Source organism: Panulirus ornatus, chromosome 73 (assembly GCF_036320965.1).
Source record: "Panulirus ornatus isolate Po-2019 chromosome 73, ASM3632096v1, whole genome shotgun sequence".
Taxonomy (NCBI): Eukaryota; Metazoa; Arthropoda; class Malacostraca; order Decapoda; family Palinuridae; genus Panulirus; species Panulirus ornatus.
The window spans coordinates 4141664-4158055 of NC_092296.1; the positions used below are offsets into that span (position 1 = coordinate 4141664).

The window sequence follows — 16392 nt, forward strand, 5'->3', positions numbered from 1 at the left end:
TATGTGGAGCAACATACTGTCAGTGGACTGAATCAGGGCATATGAAGCAGGTAAAAAATAAGTGGAGACTTGTCATGGCCATCCCCTTGATGGGAGTTCCAGGAGGGAATAGGCATCAGAGTTATAGAAAGCTAGAAACAGATGAGAGAACAATGGATAGGAGATTGTTTCCAATGTAATACAAATGACTGCTAGAGAATGGATGCGAGTGAATGAGGCCTTTTTTTTCATCTGTTCCTGGTACTGCCTCATTAATGCAGGAAACTGCAATCAAGAAAGAAAGAAAAAAATTGATGAATAAATGGACTTTTTCTGAATTTTCGAAGACTATGATGATGTATTCATCATTGATTTGTCAGTGTAAGTTTTTTGAGTGTGGAGCACTTCATTTTAAATGTTTAGATGTGGATGCTTCAGAAGTATTGGTTCGCATTTGTGTTACAGACAAGTGTACATTTTATTGAGCTAGAGATATTGAGAGTGTATATTGTAAAAAGGAGTAAATAAAGCTTGTCAGTGCATAAGTATATTCAACAAGCATACAGGTGGCATTTACTTGCAATATACTAAAAAACATTGTACAGTAGGGCAAGTAAAGATGAAGGCTCAGAGCTTCTCTTATGTGTAGTAATGTGATGAGTGGTGCAGACACAAAATTGCAGAGGTGAAGTAAATATGATTATAAGAGATTGTGTGGATGACTTAGTAGGAACAAAAAAAAAAAATTAGAGCTGGCTTATTGTGATTGGCTATGTACTTTTTTTTTGTCTCTTTCAATAGAAATCTTTTCCCCTTCAGGTAAATGAGTACCGCACTGCCCAGGAAGAAGCCAAAGGGAAGCACCTTAATGTCTGGCAGTACGGTGATGTTACTGATGATGACGCCCATGAATTTGGCATGGAGCGGTAAACAGTGCTGCTATATGTGTTATTATTAATGCAGATAATACTTCGTAAATGAAGCAAATGGCTATAATGTGAATTGAGGATAGTGTGCTGTATGGGGATATAAATTCGGAAAGTGAAATGTGTCAATGGATGGTAGTTATAAAAATCCATATATGTGAGGACTTAAGCATTCATGTGATCATTTTCTGCATGTAGTTGCAGTCCAAAGAAAAGCACCATCACATGTGACACTACATGAACAGAAACTACAAGTAACTACATACAAATACAGTGTCTGTTGGTTGTCATGAACTTTCTCTGTTGCCATACACTCACTTTTCCGTTTTTATTTTTTATTTTTGGTATTACATGCTGTTTATAGTTGAATGGCTGACAGTGCTCTGTTTTGTGAACATTTTGAGCATAAATGTTAAAACCCCATTTTTTTTTCTTAACAGCTCTTTGGCTCTTTTGTGAGGTACCAGTTTTGTTTCCTCAAGGTGTGTCATAGCCCAGTAGCTTTCCGAGTTTGCTTGGTGTCTCCTCAGCCCCTAAACTGGTAGTGTTAAATCAGGCTGAAGGTGTGACTTGAAATGTAATGAAACTTTCATTAACTGTTGTTTCTTAAAAATACAGAGGTCTTTTTCTGAAACTCTTTGTATTGTGTTACGAGCTCTCCATCCAGTAGAGTTCAGTATAATTTTTTTACTTTTATTTTGTAATTTTTTTGAAGCATTTACAATGACTGCAATGTATGAAACTATATACATTTCAAAATACAGAATATACTTAAACTCTCATGCTATGTAAGCATCGTCTAAGACATTTTTAGTCGTAAATTGTGACTAGAAAGTTGTAATTAATATATATTTCCCAGAGATTATACGCAAATTAATGGGTACCAATATTCTTCTATGTTTGAAGATGTACATATGAAAGTTATTACTATAGTATTGCATCACTTATCATTGTCTACAGTTTTTGTCTATGTCCAGTGACTTCTACAGGATTTATATGATTCAGAAGTTTATTTTTTGAAATTGTTGTTATTTAAATCCAGTTGTTTTAAGGTTAGAAGGAAGGGACACCATGGGTGACTTTGAAATCAATATAAATGTCTTCTAATATATAAGGTGCCTTTTAATAACCAAGGTGTTTCATTATAGGAGATAGTACATACTTCATATTTCCAGCACTGTTGATAAAATATTTTTGGTTGAATTTTAAAACAAATGCTTTAGCAATGTGCATGGACAAACCACTTTCTTTTAGTCAATTATCATCATTCAGTTCAATGGGGTGGCTTAGGTGCAAATGGCCTCCAAACCATCACTTCAACCTTTTTAACCACCTATGTTTGTTTTGTAACATCTTCAGTGTCTGAAGCTTCAAAATACAAACTTCCATGCTTACAAAAAAGCACTTGCTAAGGCATTTGACTAAGTGAAATACATGATTCTACAGGAAAAAGTAGCAAAGAAAAATAGCTCGAGGAGTTTCTAATAGTTATGGAACTGTGTCTGACAGATATCCTATTAGGTGTATTGCAGGGAACAGTACTATCTACATAATACTGGTATCTTTTATAGACTGTTACCACTTCCTCATTAGTTCCCTTCATTGATGTTACCATTTACTCTTCACCTCCCGTGAAAACATTTAGTTCTCAATTTAATTTGCTAATATTTTTATGCCATCTTTCATATGACCTCTTTCTTATCTTTTGTACACTCCTCTCAATCTCAGAATGCTTTCTCATGTACATCTCCCAATCGCGTATACTTCTTCCTTGCAATTAGTGCCCATACACCTCTCTTCTCTTCCACAAGCAACTTTACTTTCTCATCCCACCAGATTTACCCCTTTTCAAATGCTCACATATCAACCTCTGCATAACACAGACACATGTAAGAAATCTTTCTTTTTCTTTCAAACTATTCGCCATTTCCCACGTTAGCGAGGTAGCGTTACGAACAGAGGACTGGGCTTTTGAGGGAATATCCTCACCTGGCCCCCTTCTCTGTTCCTTCTTTCCTTTTTTTTTTTTTGTCTCCCACGTTTGCGAGGTAGCGCAAGGAAACAGACGAAAGAAATGGCCCAACCCACCCCCATACACATGTATATACATACGTCCACACACGCAAATATGCATACCTACACAGCTTTCCATGGTTTACCCCAGACGCTTCACATGCCCTGATTCAATCCACTGACAGCACATCAACCGCGGTACACCACATCAATCCAATCCACTCTATTCCTTGCCCTCCTTTCATCCTCCTGCATGTTCAGGCCCCGATCACACAAAATCTTTTTCACTCCATCTTTCCACCTCCAATTTGGTCTCCCACTTCTCCTCGTTCCCTCCACCTCCGACACATATATCCTCTTGGTCAATCTTTCCTCACTCATTCTCTCCATGTGCCCAAACCATTTCAAAACACCCTCTTCTGCTCTCTCAACCACGCTCTTTTTATTTCCACACATCTCTTACCCTTACGTTACTTACTCGATCAAACCACCTCACACCACACATTGTCCTCAAACATCTCATTTCCAGCACATCCATCCTCCTGCGCACAACTCTATCCATAGCCCACGCCTCGCAACCATACAACATTGTTGGAACCACTATTCCTTCAAACATACCCATTTTTGCTTTCCGAGATAATGTTCTCGACTTCCACACATTCTTCAAGGCTCCCAGGATTTTCGCCCCCTCCCCCACCCTATGATCCACTTCTGCTTCCATGGTTCCATCTGCTGCCAGATCCACTCCCAGATATCTAAAACACTTTACTTCCTCCTGTTTTGCTCCATTCAGACTTACCTCCCAACTGACTTGACCCTCAACCCTACTGTACCTAATTACCTTGCTCTTATTCACATTTACTCTTAACTTTCTTCTTTCACACACTTTACCAAACTCAGTCACCAGCTTCTGCAGTTTCTCACATGAATCAGCCACCAGCGCTGTATCATCAGCGAACAACAACTGACTCACTTCCCAAGCTCTCTCATCCCCAACAGACTTCATACTTGCCCCTCTTTCCAAAACTCTTGCATTTACCTCCCTAACAACCCCATCCATAAACAAATTAAACAACCATGGAGACATCACACACCCCTGCTGCAAACCTACAATCACTGAGAACCAATCACTTTCCTCTCTTCCTACACGTACACATGCCATACATCCTCGATAAAAACTTTTCACTGCTTCTAACAACTTGCCTCCCACACCATATATTCTTAATACCTTCCACAGAGCATCTCTATCAACTCTATCATATGCTTTCTCCAGATCCATAAATGCTACATACAAATCCATATGCTTTTCTAAGTATTTCTCACATACATTTTTTAAAGCAAACACCTGATCCACACATCCTCTACCACTTCTGAAACCACACTGCTCTTCCCCAATCTGATGCTCTGTACATGCCTTCACCCTCTCAATCAATACCCTTCCATATAATTTACCAGGAATACTCAACAAACTTATACCTCTGTAATTTGAGCACTCACTCTTATCCCCTTTGCCTTTGTACAATGGCACTATGCACGCATTCTGCCAATCCTCAGGCACCTCACCATGAGTCATACATACATTAAATAACCTTACCAACCAGTCAATAATACAGTCACCCCCGCTTTTTTAATAAATTCCACTGCAATACCATCCAAACCTGCTGCCTTGCCGGCTTTCATCTTCCGCAAAGCTTTTACTACCTCTTCTCTGTTTACCAAATCATTTTCCCTAACCTTCTCACTTTGCACACCACCTCGACCAAAACACCCTATATCTGCCACTCTATCATCAAACACATTTAACAAACCTTCAAAATACTCACTCCATCTCCTTCTCACATCACCACTACTTGTTATCACCTCCCCATTTGCGCCCTTCACTGAAGTTCCCATTTGCTCCTTTGTCTTACGCACTTTATTTACCTCCTTCCAGAACATCTTTTTATTCTCCCTAAAATTTAATGATACTCTCTCACCCCAACTCTCATTTGCCCTCTTTTTCACCTCTTTCCTAAATACCGAATACTTTTTACACTGTCCAAACTTCACTTACTCTCACCCTATGCCACTCTTCTTCCAATCTCTCGACATCTCCATCCACAAACCTCTTTTCCAAGTTCATTCACTTTCACCACCCTCTTTACACCCAAGTCATTTCCTCTTCCTAAAGCCACGATAGATTTTCACAGTTGCCCCCACCAAGAAATCATTCCCATCAGGCCTTCTTTGCACATACACAGCCAAGTCGTATTGCATGGCTGCCAAGTAGTACATAATCCAATAATGCCTGTTGACCCACAACTCCACTCACCCACGTATACTGAAGTATGCATCTCTCTTTAAACCAGGTATTCCCAAGCAACAATCCTTTTTCAGCATACAGCTTATATGCTGCTAACCATTTTCATTTACATTGGGTATATCATGTTGCACATCGATTAAGTGTAAATTTACAGAACTTAATAGATATAATATCTATTGACATATGACTATGATTTTTCCTATGGTGCGATCTTTGCACTAGCCCTGCATTTTGGCAAAATTGTAGAAGCAATAACTAGAAGTAGGTAGGAATGTTAGACAGGAGCTTTAGGCAGTAGTAGTAGGTAGAAACATTTAGGTAGGAGCCTCTGAAAACACTGCACTATAGTTGACCTTTGCCAATGAGCTGGTGAGGGTCAGACACTAATGGCTAAGAAGCAGCACTGAGAGTTCAACAGTTATGGAGACTTTTACCATGGCCAACCCCTTGAGGGAGTTCCAAAGGGAACAGGTATCAGAGTTACAGATATAAAGCAAATTCAGCAGTCCTTCAAAATCTATCTCTGACACTCATTCCCTCTGGGAACTTCCAATCAAGGGGTGGCCTTTGCAAAAGTGTCCACTTATCCCTGTCCTTACATGCCTCCCTTGCATACATCATTTCACACATTCTTCCTGTTTCTCTGCCTCCAGTATTTTTTGCACCCTATTTGCCAATGTCACAATCGTACTATCATTTATTCTCCTTGTAAACTCCCAATCTTGCATCCTTTCCACATGCCCAAACCGCCTCAAAGTATTACGTTTTACCTATTCTACCACTCCACAATTCATTCCCTTTGCATTCCTTGCCATACCACATCTCTCATACACCCTTTCATTTCTTTCTTCATTCCATTGAGTCACACAACATGCACTTCTCAAATGGCTCATTTCCACATGCCTTGATTCTTGATTTCTGTGCCTCATTCCACATCCAGGTTTCAGCTGCATAGGTCAGGTTTGGGAGAACTTTCCTGTCCCTTAATCCTCTCTTCACTTCCGTACTTATACCTCTACTCTTCATTATTCTATTATGGGTCCCAATTACTCTTCTACCCTGTACTGCTGTCTCCTATCTGTCCTTCCATATCACCACACATACCCAAGACAGCTCCCTGATACTTAAATTCCCTCACTTCTTCCAACTTTTTCTCCCATATCCACAGCACAATTTAGTACACTTTCTCCAACTCTACATGGTTTTACAAAATCTGTACTCTCACTCTAGTTTCCTTTTAAATACCATGACTTTTAGTTGCATTTGCCTTCAATCTCTTCCACTTATACAGATAAAACACACAAAACCTTCTGCAACTCCACTCTCCACAAACAACACAGTATCACCTGCAAACAGGCTTGCTACTATCTCTCCACCCCTTTTCCCTAGTTTTCATTTCCTCTCATCACTCCATCCATATATATAAATAAAAAAAAAAATATTTATTTATTTGTTTTGCTTTGTCACTGTCTCCCATGTTAGCGAGGTAGCGTAAGGAAACAGACCAAAGAATGGCCCAACCCACCCACATACACATGTATATACATACACGTCCACACACGCAAATATACATACCTGTACATCTCAACGTATACATATATATACACACACAGACATATACATATATACACACATATGTACATAATTCATACTGTCTGCCTCTATTCATTCCCATCGCCACCCCGCCACAAATGAAATAACAGCCCCCTCCCCCTCATGTGCGTGAGGTAGCGCTAGGAAGACAACAAAGGCCCCATTCGTTCACACTCGGTCTTTAGCTGTCATGTAATAATACACCGAAACCACAGCTCCCTTTCCACATCCAGGCCCCACAGAACTTTCCATGGTTTACCCCAGACGCTTCACATGCCCTGGTTCAATCCATTGACAGCACGTCGACCTTGGTATACCACATCGTTCCAATTCGATAAAATACAATTTTATGCTTTTCCTAGTAACCAAATATGTGCTCAAAAGGGTCAAGGAAAAATACCATTTTTACTCTGCTGATCCTATACTGAAAAGCCAACAGTGACATGACAGTCATACCTCACACCCAAAACTTTCACTGAGCTCTCCATCCACTTAACACATTTTCTATTCACCTATCTTTGTTACTATGTCCTCATCTGGCAATCACCTCACTTTATCCTCTTGTTTTGTACACACTCGCTTCCTTTCAAAACATTTTTTTCTTTAGCTCTTGTACCTTTCTCCTGCCCTAATTTCTACTTCCAATCATTTGTACCAACAACCTGCAGATCCCAACCATACAATACACCTCATTTTCTATTTCTATTGCAAGTTTAATTTCTTATTCATCACTTGCTACCTTTTCTCAAATGTTCATATTTTACACCTAAGCACTGTTTCCCCACCATTTGTGGTCTTGGGAGAAATGTATGGACAGGGTGGTGATGTGAACCCTATGATGAGGTAAAAGATCACTAATCTTTTTTTGTCATTATAGAATGAATGAACTAGATTAGTGTGGTATATGGAGGCAACATGCAGTTATTGGGCTGAACCAAGGCATATACAGTGGTCAAAGTAAGCCATGGAGCTATCTGTTAAGGGTAGGCTGCGGATTCAGTACTTATACACAACTCCTGGAAAGTGAGTGTGTGGAAGTGAGGCCACTTCGTTTATTCCTATGGTGGGAGATACAACAGGGTAAACATGTATAAAATAAAATACAATTTTATGCTTTTCCTTGTAACCAAATGTGCTCAAAAGGGTCAAGGAAAAATACCATTTCTAATCTGCTGATCCTTTTATGTGCTTATTAATGGTCAAACGTGAATGCTCGTCGACTAGGCCTCCCCTTTTTTAACAAGTTCTTGAATATTTATAACCTTTACCAGGTAAACATCCATTACACTAAAACAAAAATAATGATACTCTTAATTTCTTTTTATTACATCATTTTTCATAAAAGTGGACAGATTTTGCCCTCAGACTCTCCAATTCTACCCGAGTATGCATGACTACTTCACATCGGTATACTAATCCCCATCTTCCTGTAGTGGCTGGGTCAAGGGGGTGTGTTCACAGAAAGCTGTTCTTATCCTTCAAAGAAGCAAAACTAGAATATGCTTCACAAGTTAGGTCACCACACCTAAAGCAGCAAAGCAAGCCACTAACAGAAAGGGTCCACAAGATGGTAACATAAATGGTACCAAAATTAGGAAAGATAAGTTACAGGGTAAGGCTAAACAGCAAAAGTTCTTAAGAGATGCTGGGAGAGATCCACCAGAACACGTGCTACAAAATTAAGCGAACTGTGCGAAAAAATAAGTAAATAAGTACTTTTAAAGTGGATTTATGGAATAATTTGACTGAAAACACAGTTAATGTAGACAGTCCATCCTTTCCCTAGTACCAACTGCAGAGCAGCCTTGAAGCTGCAGGAGCCCAATAAAAGGGTCCAGGGGTTATAAAATTAAAGAAAAAGATATAAAATCTATATACACCATTTGTAATATATTTTCTTTACTGCCTAGGCAGCAAATAATTGATGCCCTCTGAGCAAGTTGAAAAAATTTAATTTACCAAACCTAGGATCTTTAATGCCCCAGATCTTGTAAGGCACACTCGTAGTCAACTGCCAGAGGCATCTCATCCACATAAGGCAAACCAGAAGACATAGAGTTAAGTCACTCTTACAGCTTTGTCATATACCAACTGACAGGCTACTATATCTGAGGTATTGAACAAATGCTGTATCTCGAGGACTGACTAATTCCACTTCTGCTGCTTTCTTTCCTTTAACAGACTGAGGTATTTTTTACTTTCTTACATTTTTTTCAACTCAAAATCTATCTTACTGTAAAAGAAAGGTCTATCACTACCTGGAGAACACATGCCATAATTCTATCCCAGAAAACTTAACCTGGTTGTAGTCACCAACTTGTGCAATAACTTTAAGATAAAAAGATAAAAATTCGCATGTCTGCTCTTCATTAGGACAGATTGGTAACATCATCTCTAGCTTTTTGTCAGGTGCAGACAATGGAAATATTCATAAAGTACCTACTGGGTCCAGCACTGTGCATCGGTCATTCACACTGGATCAGCTGTATGTTTTAAACACATAAGCAGCAGGCAACAGTGTTACTGTTTTTAAAGCATCACAACAAAGGCTGGTCCTGAAGCCCTAAAAGGGAATGGCAATCATTTCTTCAACTAAATTTTCAGTAACTTCTTGTACCTTTATTTAAATTCCATAAAGTGGGTCTAGTGCATACAGTCTCTCAGTTCATCTTGCATCAAGTCTAAACATCTGATCTCCAAATTACAGTTTTTACTTATACTTTAACTAACTGTTTAGTATCATATCAGACCCACTAAAACTCCATTCAAACTGAGCAGACATGATGAAAGCATAGAAACTATTAAGTTTCAGTTACCCATTCACATAAGAAAAATCATTATACAGAATATAATCACATAAATATGGAAAGCTATAGCTTTTAATTATAAAATGGTTTAATCTTATTGTAGCTATATACTATAAAGATGCACACTACTAGCTATTAGGAGGATTTTGGTTAAAGTTGATGTTATAGCCTCCTGAACTGGGATCTTGTTTAAGTTCGAAGTTTGCTGTTGACAGTCCAAAAGGTCGCAGAAACATGTTACCAAGATCCTTCAATTTCCCTGTGAAAAAAAAATCAGTGCAAGTTTAATTAAGAATTAAATCACAAAGCAACATTTTACAAACATTAAAAAAAAAGTCCCCAGTCTACTTCTGTCCTTAATGCTAAACCCTTATATTTAGAGAAAAATATGCACTGCTCTTTTTTTGCTCATGAAATGCTAGGATTCAATTAGTGCTAAGATCAACCCTGTATACACCTTTAAACACTTATAACTCACCCTCCATGATGTACACTTCTTTTACACACTACACCATGAGTACTGCAAAAGAGTAAATACACAACTAAGACAGTAAACTATGAAATATGAAAGAGTTTTCAGTTTAAAGAAAATTCTTTCCAGATCCTTCCCACACTTGACAGCCAATTTCTCTCACACTGAATTTTAGCGTGGAAATGTAAAATATTTCTAAACATAATCATGCTATTTACTTCCATCATTATGCCTGTATGTGAAGTATTAATACAACAGGAAAACAAACAGAAAAAAGAAATGTTATTACCAATCTTCCTCTGTTATCTGAGCTGTCAAACTATCATTTACATCCTCTCATGGAGCTCACTTAGCATGGGACCAGGCCATAAGAAGGGTAAAACAGTAAAATCCGAAATGCTTGAGGAAACCAGCTGTTTCACATAAATTTCCGGCCATTTAATTCTTTTTTTAAATATAATAATTCAGAAATTGTAATATTTTAAAATATTTCATAGAGGAAATGTTACTATATATAAGTAAAAGCCTAATCATCTTCTACTGCTTGATATCATAAAGTCATCAAGCTGTTGTTGAAATCCTTCATATATGCTACTTAATACTCGCCTCAGCCATCCTCTTACACAAGTCCAACTTTTCAAGGCTTAAAATGCTCCTCTTGCACTTTGTGTGAGATGTAGATGGCTTCGAGGAGCTGTCAGGCAATTTGCTGACATTGCTTGAAAGGGACCATTGTCCAGTGAGTACAATAATCGCTGTGGTGTAGTGCACACCCAATTTGAAATATTTTAACATATATCTTTTAAATTTTCTGAATTTCATAATTGAAAATGTAGGACTGTCAACTCAAATTGAAAAAGATACATTGTTTTGAAGATTTTGTTGTATATAATTACAGATAACAGAGGTTCTAGTGTAATATGAATTTCTGTGATTTATCTGTTACTTCTGAATGCTAATCTAGGATTCAAAAGGTTCTCCCATGATGGGATTTTCATATCATGCCTGCTGTTAAAAGTTGATATCAACAGCTATAAACTTTTATGGTATATATACACAAAGAAGAGTAAGACAAAATGAAGTAGTAAAGATACCCTTGATTAAATGGGAAACAGTTAAACTGTGCTGACATACAATCATACAAAATGAAAAATTTTAAAATCTAAAATAAAACAACTTTATCAGATGTTATTCAAAAGACTTAACACAATAATCCAAGACTATTTTACCTTCATAAAACAGTTACTTAGGATAAAACCAAAATCAGAAACTACTGTGCTAACTTGAATATTTTCTGCCAATGAAGTTACAGGAATAAAAAAGCCATAGTGATACCTTGAAAATTCAAACCATATATATATATATATTTTTTTTTTTTTAATTTATTTTGCTTTGTTGCTGTCTCCCACGTTAGTGAGGTAGCGCAAGGAAGAAACAGACAAAAGAATGGCCCAACCCACCTACATACACATGTATATACATACACGTCCACATATGCAAATATACATACCTATACATCACAACGTATACACATATATATACACACACAGACATATACATATATACACATGTACATAATTCATACTGGCAGCCTTTATTCATTCCCATCGCCACCCCGCCACACATGAAATAAAAGCCCCCTCCTCCCGCATGTGTGTGAGGTAGCGCTTGGAAAGACAACAAAGGCCACATTTGTTCACACTCAGTCTCTAGCTGTCATTTAATAATGCACCGAAACCACAGCTCTCTTTCCACATCCAGGCCCCAAAGAACTTTCCATGGTTTACCCCAGACGCTTCACATGCCCTGGTTCAATCCATTGACAGCACGTCAACCGCAGTATACCACATCGTTCCAATTCACTCTATTCCTTGCACACCTTTCATCCTCCTGCATGTTCAGGCCCCGATCACTCAAAATCTTTTTCACTCCATCTTTCCACCTCCAATTTGGTCTCCCACTTCTCCTCGTTCCCTCCACCTCCGACACATATATCCTCTTGGTCAATCTTTCCTCACTCATTCCCTCCATGTGCCCAAACCATTTCAAAACACCCTCTTCTGCTCTCTCAACCACGCTCTTTTTATTTCCACACATCTCTTTTACCCTTACATTACTTACTCGATCAAACCACCTCACACCACACATTGTCCTCAAACATCTCATTTCCAGCACATCCACCCTCCTGCGCACAACTCTATCCATAGCCCATGCCTCGCAACCATACAACATTGTTGGAACCCCTATTCCTTCAAACATACCCATTTTTGCTTTCCGAGATAATGTTCTCGACTTCCACACATTCTTCAAGGCTCCCAGGATTTTCGCCCCCTCCCCCACCCTATGATTCACTTCCGCTTCCATGGTTCCATCCGCTGCCAGATCCACTCCCAGATATCTAAAACACTTAACTTCCTCCAGTTTTTCTTCATTCAAACTTACCTCCCAATTGACTTGACCCTCAACCCTACTGTACCTAATAACCTTGCTCTTATTCACATTTACTCTTAACTTTCTTCTTTCACACACTTTACCAAACTCAGTCACCAGCTTCTCCAGTTTCTCACATGAATTAGCCACCAGCGCTGTATCATCAGCGAACAACAACTGACTCACTTCCCAAGCTCTCTCATCCACAACAGACTTCATTCTTGCCCCTCTTTCCAAAACTCTTGCATTCACCTCCCTAACATCCCCATCCATAAACAAATTAAACAACCATGGAGACATCACACACCCCTGCCGTAAACCTACATTCACTGAGAACCAATCACTTTCCTCTCTTCCTACACGTACACATGCCTTACATCCTCGATAAAAACTTTTCACTGCTTCTAACAACTTGCCACCCACACCATATATTCTTAATACCTTCCACAGAGCATCTCTATCAACTCTTATCATATGCCTTCTCCAGATCCATAAATGCTACATACAAATCCATTTGCTTTTCTAAGTATTTCTCACATACATTCTTCAAAGCAAACACCTGATCCACACATCCTCTACCACTTCTGAAAACCACACTGCTCTTCCCCAATCTGATGCTCTGTACATGCCTTCACCCTCTCAATCAATACCCTCCCATATAATTTACCAGGAATACTCAACAAACTTATACCTCTGTAATTTAAGCACTCACTCTTATCCCCTTTGCCTTTGTACAATGGCACTATGCACGCATTCCGCCAATCCTCAGGCACCTCGCCATGAGTCATACATACATTAAATAACCTTACCAACCAGTCAACAATACAGTCACCCTCTTTTTTAATAAATTCCACTGCAATACCATCCACACCTGCTGCCTTGCCGGCTTTCATCTTCCGCAAAGCTTTTACTACCTCTTCTCTGTTTACCAAATCATTTTCCCCAACCCTCTCACTTTCCACACCACCTCGACCAAGACACCCTATATCTGCCACTCTATCATCAAACACATTCAACAAACCTTCAAAATACTCACTCCTTCTCCTTCTCACATCACCACTACTTGTTATCACCTCCCCATTAGCGCCCTTCACTGAAGTTCCCATTTGCTCCCCTGTCTTACGCACTTTATTTACCTCCTTCCAGAACATCTTTTTATTCTCCCTAAAATTTAATGATACTCTCTCACCCCAACTCTCATTTGCCCTCTTTTTCACCTCTTGCACCTTTCTCTTGACCTCCTGTCTCTTTCTTTTATACTTCTCCCACTCAATTTCATTTTTTCCCTGCAAAAATTGTCCAAATGCCTCTCTCTTCTCTTTCACTAATAATCTTACTTCTTCATCCCACCACTCACTACCCTTTCTAATCAACCCACCTCCCACGCTTCTCATGCCACAAGCATCTTTTGCGCAATCCATCACTGATTCCCTAAATACATCCCATTCCTCCCCCACTCCCCTTACTTCCATTGTTCTCACCTTTTTCCATTCTGTACTCAGTCTCTCCTGTTACTTCCTCACACAAGTCTCCTTCCCAAGCTCACTTACTCTCACTACCCTCTTCACCTCAACATTCACTCTTCTTTTCTGAAAACCCATACAAATCTTCACCTTAGCCTCCACAAGATAATGATCAGACATCCCTCCAGTTACACCTCTCAGCACATTTACATCCAAAAGTCTCTCTTTCGCACGCCTGTCAATTAACACGTAGTCCAATAACGCTCTCTGACCATCTCTCCTATTTATATACGTATACTTATGTATATCTCGCTTTTTAAACCAGGTATTCCCAATCACCAGTCCTTTTTCAGCACATAAATCTACAAGCTCTTCACCATTTCCATTTACAACACTGAACACCCCATGTATACCAATTATATATATATATACATATATACCTCGCAAACGCGGGAGACCGGCAAAAAAAAAAAAAAAAAAATATATATATATATATATATATATATATATATATATATATATATATATATATATATATATATATATATATATATATATATTTTTTTTTTTTTTTTTTCAAACTATTCGCCATTTCCCGCGTTAGCGAGGTAGCGTTAAGAACAGAGAACTGGGCCACTGAGGGAATATCCTCACCTGGCCCCCTTCTCTGTTCTTTCTTTTGGAAAACTAAAAAAAATTGAGAGGGGAGGATTTCCAGCCCCCCGCTCCCTCCCCTTTTAGTCGCCTTCTACGACACACAGGGAATACGTGGGAAGTATTCTTTCTCCCCTATCCCCAGGGATAATATATATATATATATATATATATATATATATATATATATATATATATATATATATATATATATATATATATATATATATATTTTTTTTTTTTCTTTTCATATGATTCGCCATTTCCCGCATTTGCAAGGTAGCGTTAAGAACAGAGGACTAGGCCTTAGAGGGAAAATCCTCACCTGGCCCCCTTCTCTGTTCCTTCTTTTGGAAAATTAAAAAAAAAAAAAACAAGAGGGGAGGATTTCCAGCCACCCGCTCCCTCCCCTTTTAGTCGCCTTCTACGACACGCAGGGAATACGTGGGAAGTATTCTTTCTCCCCTATCCCCAGGGATAATATATATATATATATATATATATATATATATATATATATATATATATATATATATATATATATATCCCTGGGGATAGGGGAAAAAGAATACTTCCCACGTATTCCCTGCATATCGTAGTAGGCGACTAATAGGGAAGGGAGCAGGGGGGCTGGAAATCCTTCCCTCTCGTTTTTTTTTTAAATTTTCCAAGAGAAGGAACAGAGAAGGGTGTCAGGTGAGGATATTCCTTCTACGGCCCAGTCCTCTGTTCTTAACGCTACCTCGCTAATGTGGAATATGGCGAATAGTATGAAAGAAAAAAGATATTTATATATATAGTGGCAAGAAACAGTTGAAGAATGAAGAATTACCCATCCAGTCATTTACACATATACATAAATGCCCATACAGTACATACACAGACATATACATATGTACATATTCATACTTGCTTGCCTTCTATCCATTTTTGGTATCACCCTACCCCACAGGAAACAGCATTGTTGCCCCATACTTCAGTGAGGTTGCACCAGTAAAACAAACAATAAAGACCACATTCTTTCACACTCAGTCTATAGCTGTAATGTGTAATGCAGTAATGCATCAAAACCACAGCCCCTATCCACATCTAGGCCTCAAAGACCTTTCCATGGTTTACCTAAGATGTTTCACATACCCTAGTTCAGTCCAATGACAGCAAATCGACCCTGGTATACCACAGCATTCCAATTCACTCTATTCCTTACATGCTTCTCACCCTCCTGTATGTTCGGGCCCCAAATCGCTCAAAATCTTTTTCACTCCAACCTTCCAGCTCCAATTTGGTCTCCCGCTTCTCCTTGTTCCCTTCACCTCTGACACGTATATTCTCTTTGTCAACCCCTGCTGCAGGCCAACCTTCACTAAGAACTGATCACTCTCCTCTCTTCCTACTCGTATACATGCCTTACACCCTTGATAAAAACTTCTCTGCTTCTAACAGCTTACCTCCAATACCTTATACTCTAAAGACCTTCCATAAAGAATCTCCACATCCATAAATGCCACATACAAATCCATCTTTTTCTCTTAGTATTTCTCACACACATTCTTCAAAGCAAACACCTGATCCACACATCCCTTACCACTTTTGAAACCACACTGTTCCTCCCTAGTCTGATGCTCTGTACATGCCTTCACCCTCTCAATCAATAACCTCCCGTGCAATTTTCTAGGAATGCTCAACAAACTTATACCTCTGTAGTTTGAGCACTCACCTTTATCTCCTTTGCCTTTGTACAATGGCACTATAC

The 16392-nt window shown here is 38.8% G+C and overlaps 2 protein-coding genes across 8 annotated transcripts in view; one reads left to right on the forward strand and one right to left on the reverse strand.

Annotated features, from left to right (window-relative positions):
• Tudor-SN (Staphylococcal nuclease domain-containing protein 1) overlaps window positions 1-2019 on the forward strand; it is a 37924-nt gene extending 35905 nt beyond the window's left edge. For both annotated transcript variants that reach the window (XM_071661114.1, XM_071661115.1), the window contains exon 16: window positions 799-2019. In XM_071661114.1, coding sequence (XP_071517215.1) covers window positions 799-909 — 111 coding nt within the window. In that variant the 3' untranslated portion in view covers window positions 910-2019. The remainder of the gene's footprint in view (window positions 1-798) is intronic.
• Window positions 1516-16392, reverse strand: part of Ttc1 (Tetratricopeptide repeat domain 1) — a 33698-nt gene continuing 18821 nt past the window's right edge. For 5 of the 6 annotated variants that reach the window (XM_071661125.1, XM_071661129.1, XM_071661128.1 and 2 more), the window contains exon 7: window positions 1516-9879. In XM_071661125.1, coding sequence (XP_071517226.1) covers window positions 9749-9879 — 131 coding nt within the window. In that variant the 3' untranslated portion in view covers window positions 1516-9748. Of the gene's footprint in view, window positions 9880-10098; window positions 10141-16392 lie in introns of all 6 variants that reach the window. The other variant, XM_071661130.1, reaches the window with a different exon arrangement.